General features: G+C 50.3%; 1 protein-coding gene across 1 annotated transcript; it reads left to right on the top strand.

Moving 5' to 3' along the window:
• Positions 1 to 1,896: 1,896 nt before the first annotated feature.
• KRT77 (keratin 77) lies at positions 1,897 to 13,438 on the top strand. Its single transcript, XM_028125531.2, has 9 exons — positions 1,897 to 2,460; positions 7,244 to 7,458; positions 8,465 to 8,525; positions 9,048 to 9,143; positions 10,104 to 10,268; positions 11,628 to 11,753; positions 11,873 to 12,093; positions 12,515 to 12,549; positions 13,128 to 13,438. Exons 1-9 carry the CDS (start codon positions 1,897 to 1,899, stop codon positions 13,436 to 13,438), a joined length of 1,794 nt encoding a protein of 597 aa, XP_027981332.2.
• The last annotated feature ends 1,751 nt before the right edge of the window (positions 13,439 to 15,189 follow it).

Here is a 15,189-nt window from a genome sequence, read left to right as displayed (position 1 = left end):
CTTTAAATATCTGAGGCTCTGGTGTAACTGACTTGCCTAAGATCACAGGGTAGTAGAAGCAGGGCTGGGAGCTGAAACCAGTTTTTGTGACTGTAAATTTCAGGCTCACTCTCTGTCTCCCACAGTGTCTCCTGGAGATGGTCCACTAAAGCAGTTAACTGAGCAGATAAGGTGTGGATGCTTGAAGCTGCCCACAGAGCCCCTCCCAGCCTAGGGTGCCTTCTCCTCACTGCGGCTCCCCGACACCTCTCTTGTTCTTTCCCCCCACCCGTCTTTCCCACCTCTGTAGCTGCTGGCAGCTGTGGTTTCAGTTCCAACTTTTGCAAAAATATTTACTTATTGCATAAATACAAAGGAAAACGACGTTTAAAATATTAGAAAAAAAACGCTTCTACAATTCTTAATAAGTTGATGTACTTTTTTTGGGTTACTTTTTAAGCCTGCCTTCTGTGCATTCTTAATTTTTATGAATTCATAGCTCAGACAGCCTCGTGTATTTAGCTTTCTTCATTTAATGTTGTATCATAAGCATTTTCAAGAGTGCTCCTACTCAGTCTCCTTGCAGATAATTTTAAATGATTGTATCCAAATGGGCAAGCAATCATTTAGCCACTTTTCGGAGTCTGGACATTTAAGATTATTATTATTATTATTGTTGTTGTTTTATTATTATTGTTTTTATTAAGTTTTGGGTGAAAGCCGCCATCCATTTGAGTCCAGAGGGAAAACACACATTTTTGTTGGCTGACGCTGATGCTCAATGAATGAGCTTCATTCCATGCTTGCTGGCAGTGCTTTCCAGAATGTGGGCCCATACACCAGTGCTCCATGGGCACTTTGTTACAGCTTTGAGAAGAGACAAATATAGAATTTGAGAATAACCATTTGGAAAGTTAATTTTTTCCCATTTAACAATAGAACAATTTTATGTCTATTGAATTTAAAAATAAAAATCGGGGCCCGTATATTGTATATCTTAAAAAAAAAAACTCCTCTTAAGGGAAACTTTTAAAATTTTATTTTACAAAAGCACTGGTCTAAAATACATTGGAAATAAAAAAAAGAGATTTCATGATAGTTTGTCTTTTGGTCTAGAAGACCATGTTCAGTCCTGGTAGACGCTCAATGCACCTGCAACCACAGATCTTCAGCGCTATAGGACCTCATCTGCTTTGTAGAGGAGGAGCCTGAGGCACATAGAGCAACACATGATGCACCCAGCAAAATGTGAACAGTCTTGGGCAGAGTCTCCTGGCTTTCACTTGCACTCAATGACCACAATACCCCGTTTTCATGTGATTAAAATTTGGGATGTTCATCGTGGTGATAAATGACAACAGGGAGCAGAAGCAGGGGGAGGGGAGGTCAGAACAAAGCTTTCATCTGATCAGGGTAATGCTATGGCAGCAGATGTCTCCACCCCTGTCCCAGCTGTGATCACAAGGCAGCTAGACAACCCCTAGCTTTGCCCCAGATCTCCTGGTCACACCCCAAGACAAACAATTCAATGGTGGAGTTTCTTAGGAAGGTATCAGCTAATGATTTGGGGGAAACCGTATAGGAGTTTCCAGCAACTCGGTCCTGAGAGGTTATTGCATTCTGATCTCTAAATGGCAAGAGATGAATGATAAATGATCAAGTTGGGGAAGTTTATCTACAGTACAATTTCTGCAACTCATAGGTGTGAGGTTTTAAACAGATGTTGCTGGCAGGCAAACCAAACATAAATATTCCCCTCCCAGAATTTGGAAGGTGCCCAGCCCAGCAAATGCATGTATATATAGGGACTAAGCCAGATCTCTTGTTAAAGGAGTCCTAGCTTTTTCCCTCCTGGGTCTCTGCCTCCTTCCAGCTGGGACTTTTCTTTTGGCTACTTCCCTGGATGTTCTAGTAACCATGAGCCGCCAATTTAGCTCTCAGTCAGCATTTAGCTCCAGGAGCAGGCGGTTTTACAGCACTGGTTCTTCTGCAGGCTCTGGTGGGGGGAGTCGAGCTGTGGGGTCTGTGTGTCAGGTCCGAGGCAGGTGTGGTGGTGGTGGTGGTGGTGGTGGTGGGTATGGAAGCCATGCCAGGGGGTTTGGTTCTAGGAGCCTCTACAATCTGGGAGGCAGTAAAAGCATCTCCATTAGCTTAGTGGGGAGAAGTGCCAGTGGTTTCTGCCAGGGTGGGGGAGCAGGAGGGAGATTTGGAGGAGGGGGCAGAAGTTTTGGGGGAGGTGGTTTTGGAGGTGGTGGCTTTGGGGGTGGTGGCTATGGAGGAGGTGGTTTGGGGAGTGGCAATTTTGGGCTTGGGGGCTTTGGTCCTTCCTGTCCCCCAGGGGGCATCCAAGAGGTGACTATTAACCAGAGCCTCCTTCAGCCACTTCACTTGGAGGTGGATCCTGAAATTCAGAGAGTCAAGACCCAGGAGCGGGAGCAGATTATGGTCCTCAACAACAAGTTTGCCTCCTTCATTGACAAGGTGAGTACCTCAAGGGCAGGTGAGTCTCTGGCCCCTGATCAAATAACTGAGAGGGCCTTGTGCCCTGCCACCTCTTACCACCTTGTACTATCTCAGTTTGGTGGTAACAATCACTTCCAGAAGCATATGTTCTGGGACCTTAAGAAAGCGCTTATCTCATTAGGCCTCAGTTTGACTTATTGAGGGGATTTATTTTTATCTTTTCTTTTTGGCAGGAAAGCAGGTAAGAAGTGTGAAAATACCCCACAGAAAAAATACATGGTGTAGTGACTTCATTCTCATTCATCATTATTCAGTTTCCATATATGCACTTATCCTAGCCATCCATCCATCCATCCATCCATCCATCCATCCATCCATCCCACGAACATTTACTAAACAGCTACTATATGTCAGATACAGTGCCAGGTACTACAGAGAGACTAGAACACAGGTCCTGTCTTCAAGGAGCCATGACATAGCCCGAGTGAATGCTCTGAGGTTATCACTGAGGGCTAAAGTGAATAGCAGACTAAGTAGGATTCTATCAGTGTTCCTTGTTTTAGTTCATCCAAGGCCAAGAATGGGCCAGATGGAGCCATTGTAGCCCCTCTCCTTAGTTCCCTAATTAAACCTCAGATTAGGGCTGGTCCAGACCCAGATCAGCAAGCAGAGGCTGGTAGAGGCCTGTGGTAAAGACCTTCCTCCAGCATTTTCTTTTGTCCGGAGGTGGAGGCACAGTAGCCCCTGTAGGCTCCCCAGCGTGTTCTTTGTTCTTGGGGATATGGTGAGAAGCACCCTGGGGCACAAGGCCCATGGATACTCAGTGACTTCCCGTCAGTCCCGTAGGAACTCAGTGTTGAGGCCAGAGCTTGACCTGTGGTCTGACTGCAGATTAACCACGGCTAAAGTCAACCACTGGGCTGTATATACAGTCTCCGATATCTGGGTAGATGCTGGGAAAGGACAGAGTGTGTGGGCTGGGGGAGGAGGGGTAAGAGTCTTGAGGCCCAGAGATAGCCAAACAGGAGCTCAACAGAACACAGTGCTTCTGGCTGCTTCTGATCACCTTGGATGGGAAATCTGACTGACCGTCATTATACCTCAGGCAAGGGCAGGGACTGGGAGAGCTTGACTGGAGTAAGGAGGTGACCCAACTGGAAGTCAGGACTAAGCTAAGGGAGAAGACAGGAAAAGAGAGGGCTGGAGGTCAGTGAAATGGCCATGGGCTACTGGTAACTGATCTCCTGGGACTCATTTGACTGTGGTTCCCACCATTAATATAGGACATTTTTTGCATTTTATGGTATGGGGCTATGGGCAGAGGCCGAGTTGCAGGAGACTGTGGCAACCTGTCCTTCCCTAAGGCTTGTCATGACCAAGAGGAAAGAGCCCCCAGGACTCTGGCCTGTCTGGAAGGGAGAAGGCTTCTACTGCAGTGGATTCTGACTCTAGTTTCTGGCCTGGTCTTTCTGCTTTCACCCTTAAGCTGATATAGTCCATCCCCAGAGCCACACGAGAGCCATTCTTTAAAAAACATTGCATCACTTCTCTTTTTGAATCCCCCATTGACTGTTAGTCTCATTTGGAATAAAAGCCAAGATCCTATAAGGCCCTGTGTGATCTGGCCTCCACCCTGCAGCTACTGCTCACCCCTGGCTTGCATTTGTGAGAATTAGGCAACATTACCACCACTGGGTGGAACATCTCTCAAGCTGCACGGTCTAGTGAACAGAGTGAGGGCAGGAGTTTAGCTCCCCACGGTACAGAGTCATTGTCTGCAGTGACCCTACAGTCCCTCCGTGCTCCTCTCCTGTTTCTCTCTTGCTTACTAGGACACTATTGCATGCTTGCATCCTCCAGCACCCCACGCCTGCCCCAGGGCCTTTGCTCCTGCCATTCCCTCTGCTTTGAACGCCTCCTTCCCAAGAGTGGTCTGGCTTGCTCCCTCATCTCCTTCAGGTCTTTTCTCAGATGCCACTATCCTAGCGGGGCCTTCCCTGATCTCCCTTTTCAAAATAGCACCCTCACACCAGCATCCCTGTCCCCCATCCCTGTGTTACTTTTCTCCATTGTCCCTAAGGCCATATGACACACCAGATATTTCACATGCCTCCGGGTGTAGACTATCCAGGCCACTCACCACCTGGCATAGAGGAGTCAACCTCAGCTGAACAAAGCCAGGCCGGTGTCCCCATGGGAAGAGATGGACCCCATCACTTTCCTTCCTGAGGTCCCTTTTCCTTGTCTTTGGTTCTATAAAAGCCTTTGTGTCCATTTCTACTCTCTGAGTGTCCAGGCCTGACACCTGAAGGGCTGATTTGATTTGTCGTTCAACATGTTTATTGAGTAATTATCATGTTCCAGACGATTCTGGGTGTGGGAGATTCAATTACAAACAAAACAGACAAAATCCCCTGCTTTCTAGGAGTTTCCAGTCTATTGAGAGGGACAGCTGTCTACACTTGGAGGCAATCCCAAAGCCCTTAGCATTTCATTAGTCCATGATACTTATGAACTGTCTTCTCTGTGTTGGGTCGCTGTGTGTCCATGGGTCTGAGCACCTTGTGCCCATAGGAGACCAAAGACAACATGGGCCTGCCTTCCTGAGGCTCCCCCAGCAGGGGAGGGATATGCTCAAACAGCACCAAGTGACAGCAAATCATGCCAGATGCTCCGGGCAAAGGACCGTGGGCTATGAAGGCGAGACACCAGGGGGATGTCACTTTAGTTGAGACCAAAGGGTAAATAGGGCATAGCCAAGCAAAGAGCTGGGGAGATCTGGGCTGCTGGAGGCAGCAGGAGGTCCCTGGGTCATGACAAGCCAAGAGGGGTGTGCTTTTTCCAGCACGAAGGTGAGCTCAGTATGATGCTAAGTTTCATCTGTGCTGATGGGACACAGCCCAGGAGTGTTTTGGGGAGCCTGGGAAAAATCACAACGGCTTTCAGTGATTTTTCTAGAGATTAAATCTTATTAAAATTGTCTGGCGCTCCCTGCAGCCAGTCTCTGCCTTTGCGGTTTGGGTGGCCTGACGAGAACCCTGGGTTCTTTTGCTGATGTGCTCCGAGGTATCGTGTGCAGGGGGAGAAGGTGCTCTGGCTAATCTGCCCCTCATTGTTTATTTGATGTGGAGATTCTATTGTGGGCCCATGAGATTTGTTCCCTTCAGTTCCCACAATACTGAGCACAGGGCTGAGAACCCTGTTTGATTTGTCCACCTTCTGGCAGTGCCGCTAGAGCAAAACGAGGCCAGGTGGCAGGAATTTCCCACGGCGGGGTGGGTTTCAAGCTGAGACAACCTGTGAGATCTGCTTGCCTTAGCTCTTGCTTTGATGAAGCTAACAAAAATGAGCCATGGGGAATAGCATTCACTGTGCACGTCTCCTAGCCTAGAGTCAGAATCCAAAGGGAGTTAACAAAGGCCGGCCCCTCAGAAGGGCAGTCCTAAGGGCCAGGGGTTTGGGGCATCCTCCTTGGTGCCCCATTGTAGGGGAGTGTCTTTAGGGTTCTGTTTTGACTGCACAAAGCGATGGGTTTGTGCTCATACACAACTCCCAGGAGGATCCTGGAGTGTGCATGTGTGTGCATGTGTGTGTGTGTGTGTGTGTTGTGTGTGTGTGCACGTGTGTGTGTGTCCGCACCTAAGAGGCATCCCTTATCTCCACCTAAGGCGTGGGAAGGGAGGCTCCATCTGAGGGCAACCTGCAGAGGCAAGGTGAGGGTTGATCATGATCATGCGGAGCACAATCCATGTACTTGGTCAGCATAGCCAGTCAGCTCTCTGGACCCTATACCTGAACTTTGTGCCCAGTTTCGGGAAAAGAGAGAGAATATAGGAGGATGTCCACTCTCCATTTTCTGCATCAATGAAAGTTAATGAAGAGAATAGCAACATGAGTATTTCCCAAACACTAGACACCCCCAAAGTCCTTACTTTGGGGCATGGGCATGCATCACACAACATTTTTAGAAAGTGGAAACAGGGGCGCCTGGGTGGCTTGGTCAGTTAAGCATCTGACTTTAGCTCAGGTTATGATCTCAGGGTCCTGGGATTGAGTCCCACATCGGGCTTCCAGCTCAGCGGGGAGTCTGCTTCCCCACTCCCTCTGCCCCTTCCCCTGCTCGTGCTCTCTATCTCTCTGTCAAATGAGTAAATAAGACCTTTTAAAAAAATAAAAAGTGGGAGCATTTATTTTTTTTTAAATTCTGAGTTAACATTTAAGTGAGGTGACCTTCCTGAAACACACTGGCAGACAGCGGACGTGGTGGGGTCTGCAGGATGGGGGCACCCGGGCTGGTTTTTTTTTCAGAAATCAGTATAATCTTCTAAGTCAGATTGTTTCTTCTCTCTTATTGTCTCCTCTCCTCAATCACAGAAAACATTTCAGCCACAAAGAGAAATGAGCCTTGGAGATGTTAGTGTTTCAGATGCTCTGCAGCACCGTTTCTGTACGTTGGCACAGAGTGTGGAGCGTGGGAGTGACAGCTCTGTGGTGTAGGTGGCTGTAGCTGAAGGGAAGAAGGCACTCCAATGGAGGTGGTTTGCCTTCAAAACCAGAGTTAGCTTAGTAACTTAGTGTTAATTTTAGGCAAGTTGAGCTTACAGCCCTTGGTCAACCATCAGAAACCACATTGTGTTCTGTGTGTCCTGGTCCCACAGAAAGGGAAGCTCTCAGATCCCAAGAGGGGCCATCTTGATTCTCTGAGGTCCAGATATGCTGTGTGGTTGCCAGTCTTCCCACCCGTGGGGGATGCTTCTTGGACCCACAGCCTGGGGTGAATTTGGAAGTCTCTTGCTCCTAGGTGCGATTCCTGGAGCAGCAGAATCAGGTGCTACAAACAAAGTGGGAGCTGCTACAGCAAGTAAACACCTCTACTCAGACGAATAACCTGGAGCCCATCTTGGAGAACTACATCAGTGAGCTGCGGAGGCAGGTGGATTTTCTCAGTGCTGAGCAGATGCGCCAGAACACAGAAGTTAGGAACATGCAGGATGTCGTGGAGGACTACAAGAGCAAGTGAGAGCCCAGGCAGGGTAAAGGGGTCAGAGGGAAGCACGGCAGGGAACTGATTCAGGGGCAAGACATTCTGCTTTCGTGTTAATATGTGAAGGGTGGACCCGGGTCCCCAGGTGCAGCCACCCGGCTCTGTACCACACAACCGCAGAGGGCACCATCCTGCATATAGCAGCTCTGGTAGGATGGTGGTACCAGTCAGCTCTCAATTGTATTGGGTGGGTGAGGGCAGACTATCTTCAGGGTGCTGGACCCAGATAAGCCAAGTTCTGGTGGGTTTTGCCACTTTCTAGCTGCTTGCCAAGTCTGTCTTTCTAAGCTTTTAGTTTTTACCTTAGTAAAGTGGGGATGGTAAGCACCCACCCCGTTGGGTTGCTGTGACAGGCAGATCTGGGCTCTCAGGCTTTGGTGTGCAGCAAGCTGGTTGAGTAGGCCTGGAATGCGACCAGAGTGTTTGCATTTCTAGTATGCTTCCACGTGATGCTGGTGGACTGGGGTGCACACTTTGAGAACCACTTATTTAGATGACATTATGCTTGACATTATGCTTAATAAGTTCCTAGACTGTGCCTGCACATACTAAGCACTAGCTATTATTAATCATAATGGTTGGGACTTGTCTAATTCCAGATCGGCTGCTCCAGCACTGTGCAGGCAACTGAGTGGCTTCTCCCTCCCCATGCTAGGGGTGTAGGGTGCTACTCTTGACATCACCTGGCACACCAATCAGAGAGTCAAGAGTGTGTGACTCAAAAAGGGAAAGATGAAATTCACACTGAAGGTGTTGGGGGGCAACATTGTAGGTGACATTCTTTTCCTTTTTAAAACAATTTAGTAAAAGTGGCTATTTATGTCCTCAACTGCGAAAAATGGCTATCCGCTGGCAGGGGATAGCCAAAGTCTAACACTAAAAATTTGGGACATTCCAAGCTGCTTGCTGTGAGGAGAAATCTCAAGGAGCCAAGGTCAGCCTCAGCAGCCTATCTGTGTTTCTTACCTCCTCCCACAGATACGAGGAAGAGATCAACCGGAGGGCCAACACTGAAAATGACTTTGTCGTCCTGAAGAAGGTGAAGGATGGGGGAGGTCCTAGGGGGACTGTGGGTCCAGGGGACTGAGCAGAGCGAAGAACTCCTGTAGGATGCTGTGTGACCAAGGGGTGGGCAGATGACTGCTAGGGGCAGCTTGTTGAGGGTGTGGCCTGAAGGCTGGGCCCCTGCACTGAAGGGGTTAAGTCTGAAAGTGATGTTGATATGAATCTTGAGCCTTCCTTGAGTGCTCATCTCTCCACAGTCCTGAATGTGAAGTTCAATCAACTGACACCTGTTGAGTGTCAGTTATGTGCAGCCTTGAGACCTGGGGAGGGACCTGGGTGCTTTGTGTGACTGACTGGGATGAGGGCCTTGGTGTCACATTTCTTCCTGGCCAGGAAAGCCAGAGTTTTTGCAGGTCCCTCACCTGAGTGAGGTGAGGAAATTTTCAGGCAAGGAAATAAACCCAGAGAGGTTTTCCCACTTGCCTGAGTTACCCAGCGAGCTGGTGGCAGGCAACACTTGGACAATAAAGTCAGAATATTTTTGCTTGCCGTTCAGGATGTGGATGCTGCTTACATGAGCAAGGTAGACCTGGAGTCCAAGGTGAATGTTCTCTTTGGAGAGATCAGTTTCCTGAAGTATTTATTTGAGATGGTGAGTTCAGTCCTCATGAGAAACCCTTCTCTTTCCTCACATGTCACAAAGGGTATGGGCTGTTGGAGGGGGAGGCATGAAACCCAGCATGACCCACTAGGGAATCCTCTCTCCAGTAACCTCAACTCTGGGACTGGAGTCAGCCTCCCAACCCCCAGTGCTCAGATTCCTGGGTGCACGTGCTGGAGATGGGAGGCAGGGAGTGTCCTGAGGGAGAAGATGGAGCAGCTCTTGATTCTATCTGGAAATGAGGTTAATATCCAGGACATACAGGGACAAAACCGACCAGAAATCTTCACCAGTGCTGGGAATCCAATAGGGCTATTGGGGAATTCTGTCGGAGAGGACAGTGTGTATCCTAAAGGGACGAAGCCTACAGTGGTGATGGATAATACCCTTCTACCACCCCTGGCCCTACTGTTGCTCATGTCTACCTTGGGCCAGGTGCTGTGCAAGGAGCTTTGCCACGTCTTGGTCTCCATTCTGCTGATGAGAGAGCTGAGGCACTGAGAGACTCAATCACTAGCTCAGTCACTCATCTAGTTGGTGGTAGAGCCCAGGCTCAAAAGTGAGGGAGTGGCTGTGCAAGGAGAGTCCTTTCTATGGCTCTGAGAGCTCATGTATTTCTCAAGGAGCAAGTCTGCCTGTCAGAGGGCCCAAGATGGCAGCCAAGCCAAGTAAGGCGGGGAGAGAGGACACAGGAGAGGCATGATGGGCAGGTAGTGCCTACAGGAGCTCTGAATTCACGCTCCTTTCTTCTCCCCAGAAGCTAGGTCTGGCGGCCTTTACCTTTAGTTAAGACACCTCTTGGGGCACAACAACTATTCAAAGAACTTTCCCCAAGACTCTCATCTGGCCCAGGCTTCTGGTTTCCCCAAAGAGCCTTGAGGGGACAGTAGAGGGAACCTGAGGCCCCAGGAGGAGAGTGGAAGGAGTCAGCCTGTGGTCTATGCCTTGCAGGAGCTGTCCCAGATGCAAACCCACATCAGCGACACCAATGTCATCTTGTCTATGGACAATAACCGCTTCCTGGACCTGGACAGCATCATCGATGCAGTGAGGACCCAGTACGAGCTGATCGCACAGAAGAGCAAGGATGAGGCCGAGGCGCTGTACCAGACCAAGGTGGGCACTGCTATCCTTCCACCCAGACTTGGTACCCCAAACCAGACATGGCCTCAGAATTTCTCTCATCTTTCTCTTATTTTGGAAGTTATTTTATATATATATATACACACATATATATATATATATATACACACACACATATACATTTTATACATATATATAAAATTTCATTTACTCCTTACAACAACCCTGCGAGGTAAGGAGTTGATTACCCCTATTTTGAAGATAGTAGAGTATGAACTCACCTAGTTTGCCTAGGGTCTTACGGCTGGTAAGCGGCACAGGCAGGACTTAAATTTAGGTGTCCCGCCTACAAACCCATGCCCTAAACCACTATAATGTTTTAATTCTTACTTTTTTCATAATGAGATCTTTTAAGCTGTAGTTCTGTACTTTACTCTTTCACCTATTACTTGTGAATGCCGTTCTGTGACATTAAACGTTCTACGCCATTTTTAATAGCAGCATGATGCTCGGTGGTAAGAATTTACCTTTATCAGATAAACATCTCTGTGGCTAAGTCTTCAGGCACATCTTTGATTACTTCTTTAATATCAGTGGACTCGGACCTTTTTGGAGGGTGAAGACTGTAGTTAAGGGTCAAAGGCCGGTCCCTACATTCTGAACTCCTGACACTTGGCGATCTGCTTTCTCAACTCCAATTTTGGCGGGCCTCTGTCTCACTGCCCTGCAGGCAGGGGTTCTGAGTGGCATGGATTTCAGCATCAGACCGGGGAGGTGGATGGTCAACAGGGAAAGCATCAGAATGCAGAGCTTCCCTTGAACCAGCAACCCCCTGCCCCTTGCTTCCTCCAGAGCCCTGCCCATGGGAGCCTACTGATGGGGCCATGTAGATACAGAAATGACATAGAGAGGAGAATGGGAATCAAGAAGGGGCATGCTGATGGCCTCTGAGGAAATAAGGTCATGGCTGCTAGGGAAACCATCCTGGAAAAGGGTAGGAAGGAATATGGGTGTGGTGGCAAAGGGGAAGAGGTCCCCGTGTGGGTAAGGGCCTGTAGTAAGGTTTAGATGGGGGAACAAGTAGGTGGAAAAGGGCATCCAGGAGTAGCTTTGTCTGTCTGGGATGTGGGTCTGGCCCAGAGACTGATGAGAAGGAGGGAGGCTTGAACAACACTGTGTGTGTGTATGTGTGTGTGTGGTGTCCTGACTCAAACGAGGGAGCTTTAGTACGGGAGTGTGTATAGCGGGTATCACAGCTCTGGGGGTGGGGCGTACCTGGGAACTGTCCCTGGAGAGCAGCTTTGGGTAGGGCCTGGGAAGGTAGACTCACTCCCTCGTGGAAGGCCTCGTGGTGCGCAGCAGGTTGACCACGATGTTGCCTTTGACCCTCAGTACCAGGAGCTCCAGATCTCAGTGGGAAGACACGGAGACGAGCTGAAGAACAGCAAGATGGAGATCGCTGAGCTCCACCGCACTATCCAGAGGTTGCAGGCAGAGATCAACAACATCAAGAAGCAAGTGAGAAGGATGCTCAGGGTGGGCTGACCAGACATGCCGCCTCCCACAGGGCCCTGCCAGATGGGGCTCCTGAAACTCACCCCCCATTCAGTTCTTCTTTGCGACTTTCTCCTGAGCAGATTGAGCAGATGCATATGGCCATTTCGGATGCAGAGGAGAGAGGAGAGCAGGCCCTTCAGGATGCACGGCAGAAGCTGCAGGACATGGAGGAGGCCCTGCAGCAGTCCAAGGAGGAGCTTGCCCGACTGCTGCGAGACTACCAGGCGCTGCTGGGGGCCAAGCTGTCCCTGGATGTGGAGATCGCCACCTACCGCAAGCTGCTGGAGGGCGAGGAGAGCAGGTGGACCATGCTTCTGGGGCCTACGTGCAGGCTGCCTCCCTGAGTGGTGGGACCGACTATTTGGAGGGAAGACAATCCTTGTTTTCTGGAAAGACTGGTAGCCCCGGGCTGAGCAGAAACATTCAAATCAGAAGCAGAGGATGTGTCATTGTCATCATTCCCCTGCCTCTGAGCAGAATGTCCCTATACCCCAACCTAAGCCACTGCAGCCAGTGCTAAATGGCTTCCAGAAACTGTTTAAAACCCCTTCTAGCCCCTCACTCCCTGACCTCCTGGCCTGTGCACCCACCTTTCCCTAAAGCTTGGGGACAGTTTTTCACTTTATGGGACTGTCTCTGCTCTGGATGTCTCCAGGCTGTCTGTCACCTGCCTTCCCCAGGGCTTTGCTGGTCTGACCGATGTGCGTGCTTTGGTTTTACAGGATGTCAGGGGAGCTGCAGAGCCACGTGAGCATCTGTAAGTAGCAGGGTCCAGGTTGGGGGCTGCTTGGGGCCGCTGGAGGGAGGGCCGGGGGAGGGGCAGGCCATCAGGGACCGGCAGTCAGCGATTTTGTTTCTAGTCCTGCACCATGAAAAACCACAGTGAGCCCACAGACTGGGGAGCCTGGAGAAATTCGCTGAAATAAATTGTTACGATTTTAGTGCTTATGTATCTTAATGTTGATGAGACCTCATAATCAGTAGCAGCTTAGAGCTCGTCAAGGTATTTGGCTAATGAAAACGGGTCCTGACATGCTTTGTCTTTTTTTAAATTATTATTATGTTCAATTAGCCAACATATAGTACATCATTGATTTTTGATGTAGTGTTCAACAATTCATTAGTTCCGTAAAACACCCAGTGCTTTGTCCTGTGAAGAATACTTGGAAAACGGGAAAATTTTCATCCTGTATGGTTTTGCAAGTCAGACGCTCCCTGCGACTAAGGGTGCAGGAGGCTGCCCCAGGGCGGGTGCAGAGGGGTGCAGAGGGGAGGTGCAGGCGGGTCCCCCGGCCAGCCCTTCTGACCCCAGCTCGGGCTGCCCTCTCCCCACAGCTGTGCAGAGCAGCCAGACCACCATCAGCGGCGGCGGCCGAGGCTCTGGAGGCTCCGGCGGAAGTTACGGCGGAGGCTCAGGCGGAGGCTACGGGGGCTCCGGCGGCGGCGGCTCCCGTGGGGGCGGCGGCAGCTACGGCGGGGGCTCCCGAGGGGCCAGTGGAGGTGGTTACGCCGGTGGCGGCGGCGGGAGCTACGGAGGGAGCAGCCGGAGCAGCAGCAAGTACGGGGGCAGAGGCGGCGGCGGCTCGTCCCGCGTGCAGATCATCCAGACCTCCACCAACACCTCCCACAAGCGAATCGTGGAGTAGAGGGAGGCTCACACAGCCCCGCCGGAGGGCGCTCTCCTGTCCCCTCCTGCGCGCCCTTCCTGAACCCCTCTCACTTACCTTTCCCTCATGGGTCTCAGCAGCTTTGCTAACACGTTCCACGCTAGCTGGTGAAGCAGGCGGATAACCCCAAACAGCAGATCTGTCTTTGGAGGGCGCTGGCTGGTGGTCAGAATCACAGCCTCTCTCCACTCAGACTCCACTCGGCTGGCCCTGCCCCTGCCCCTGGGGACACCCAGGGGCCCAGTCTAGCACTGGAGAAAAAGAGCCTGTAGAGTATCTACAGAGCGGATAATGGAGAGTTAATGTCAAGGACACCAGGTTTCTCACCCCCAGGCTCCCTTTCCTGCACCTGGGCTGCCCTGTGAACAATAATCTCTCCCTCAGGGGACCCACAGAACGAAGCGTTTGGGCGAGTAGCTTGACAAGAGGAACCTCTGTACTGGGGACCCATTCCTGTCTGTTGGTCTGTTAGCCTCATACTTTCATGTTGATGGAGAGTATGGATTTGCTGTCCTCATCAGGCACCTTGAAGTATGTCTGGTCCTGATTCCGCATCTCCATCTTAAGAAGCATTATTCTCTGGGCTAACAGCTCAAGGTGGGAGTATTTCAGAGGGCATGCATCCTTGTCCCCTGGGAGGACGAATTATCCCCGAATAGAGGAGTCAAGGGGAAGCCATGGAGTTCTCTTCTGTCCTGCCTCTCCTGACAGCTCCATTCGTCGGCAGCCTGGCCCTTCCTGAGCTCTGCTTCATAATGGCCCTCCTGAGAATTGTCCAGGAGGCTGGGCACATGCCACCCAGAGCTGCTGTGTCCAGGTGCCAGGCCCGGAGGAATTGGAAGATCAAGCATGGGTCTTGGGAGGGTTCAATTCTGACCAGTCCTGAAGCTGCCCGTTATGTGTAAGGAAGCATGGTGCCCTTTCCCGGGCTTTCAAAGTCCCTCTGCCTCCTGTTCTCTGTGACTGAGCACTTCGTGAGAATTTGACCCTTCCTTTCAGGCCTTACACAGGATGTTTGAGATAATGTTTGAGATGCGCTGGAGGGGACAGGAAGGGGAAACTATCAACCAACTAGCAGGCCTGGAGAGGGGGAGGGTGGTGTTGCTTCTAAGATCTGGAGTCACCTTCGCTTCCTCGCTGAGTCCTAACGCAACCTCCAAGTCCCTGATTCTCTTGGGGGCATCGGACGGGCTCAGTAAGGGTCCCCTGCAGAGTGCCGTGACCGCATCATTTCCTGGTTGAAGATTGTACCTTGAAGGGCTGGACATTTCTGGTGTTTCTACAATAAAATTTTCTGTGATCTCAAACTGCTGTTCAATCAGAGATAAGTGATTTCTTCTTAAATTTCTGCAGGCCTCTGCTATTATTCATATCTGGGAAATATTGTTTTTATTATTTTTTATTGCATGATCTTAAAAGACCTTGCAGACATGATCTTACTAGTGCTGAAAGTGGCCGCTCGTTCCGAAGTCGTTACACATTGGTTCAGCACGCATTCATTCCGCTCCAGCCGTGTGCCAGGAGGTGGCCTCGGCCCTGGGAATGCAGTGCTGACTGAACGCGTTTCTGAATCTTCAGGTACTCACAACCCAAATGATAGATTATGGCAGAGGGGAAAGTTCAGAGGAAGGAGAAATCAGAGCAATGAGTCTCTGTGGACCTCTTAGCCTGAAGGTGGTCGCAAGGCCTGTCCTGTGGACACAGGCAGACCCTCCATGGCAGGAGCTGTG

This window comes from Eumetopias jubatus, unplaced genomic scaffold (genome assembly GCF_037043125.1).
Source record: "Eumetopias jubatus isolate StellerSeaLion01/CBP00866 unplaced genomic scaffold, mEumJub1_p1.0 scaffold_8, whole genome shotgun sequence".
NCBI lineage: Eukaryota > Metazoa > Chordata > Mammalia > Carnivora > Otariidae > Eumetopias > Eumetopias jubatus.
Note: the sequence above shows the minus strand (reverse complement) of the source record. Positions and strands in the feature narration are given on the sequence as shown.

Bases quoted from the DNA above. Each gene is read 5' to 3' on its own strand.
- KRT77 (XM_028125531.2), top strand. From the start codon at position 1,897: ATGAGCCGCCAATTTAGCTCTCAGTCAGCATTTAGCTCCAGGAGCAGG. The intron at 10,269-11,627 runs GTGGGCACTGCT...TTTGACCCTCAG, and splicing joins AGGCGCTGTACCAGACCAAG to TACCAGGAGCTCCAGATCTC. The intron at 12,094-12,514 runs GTGGACCATGCT...TTGGTTTTACAG, and splicing joins CTGGAGGGCGAGGAGAGCAG to GATGTCAGGGGAGCTGCAGA.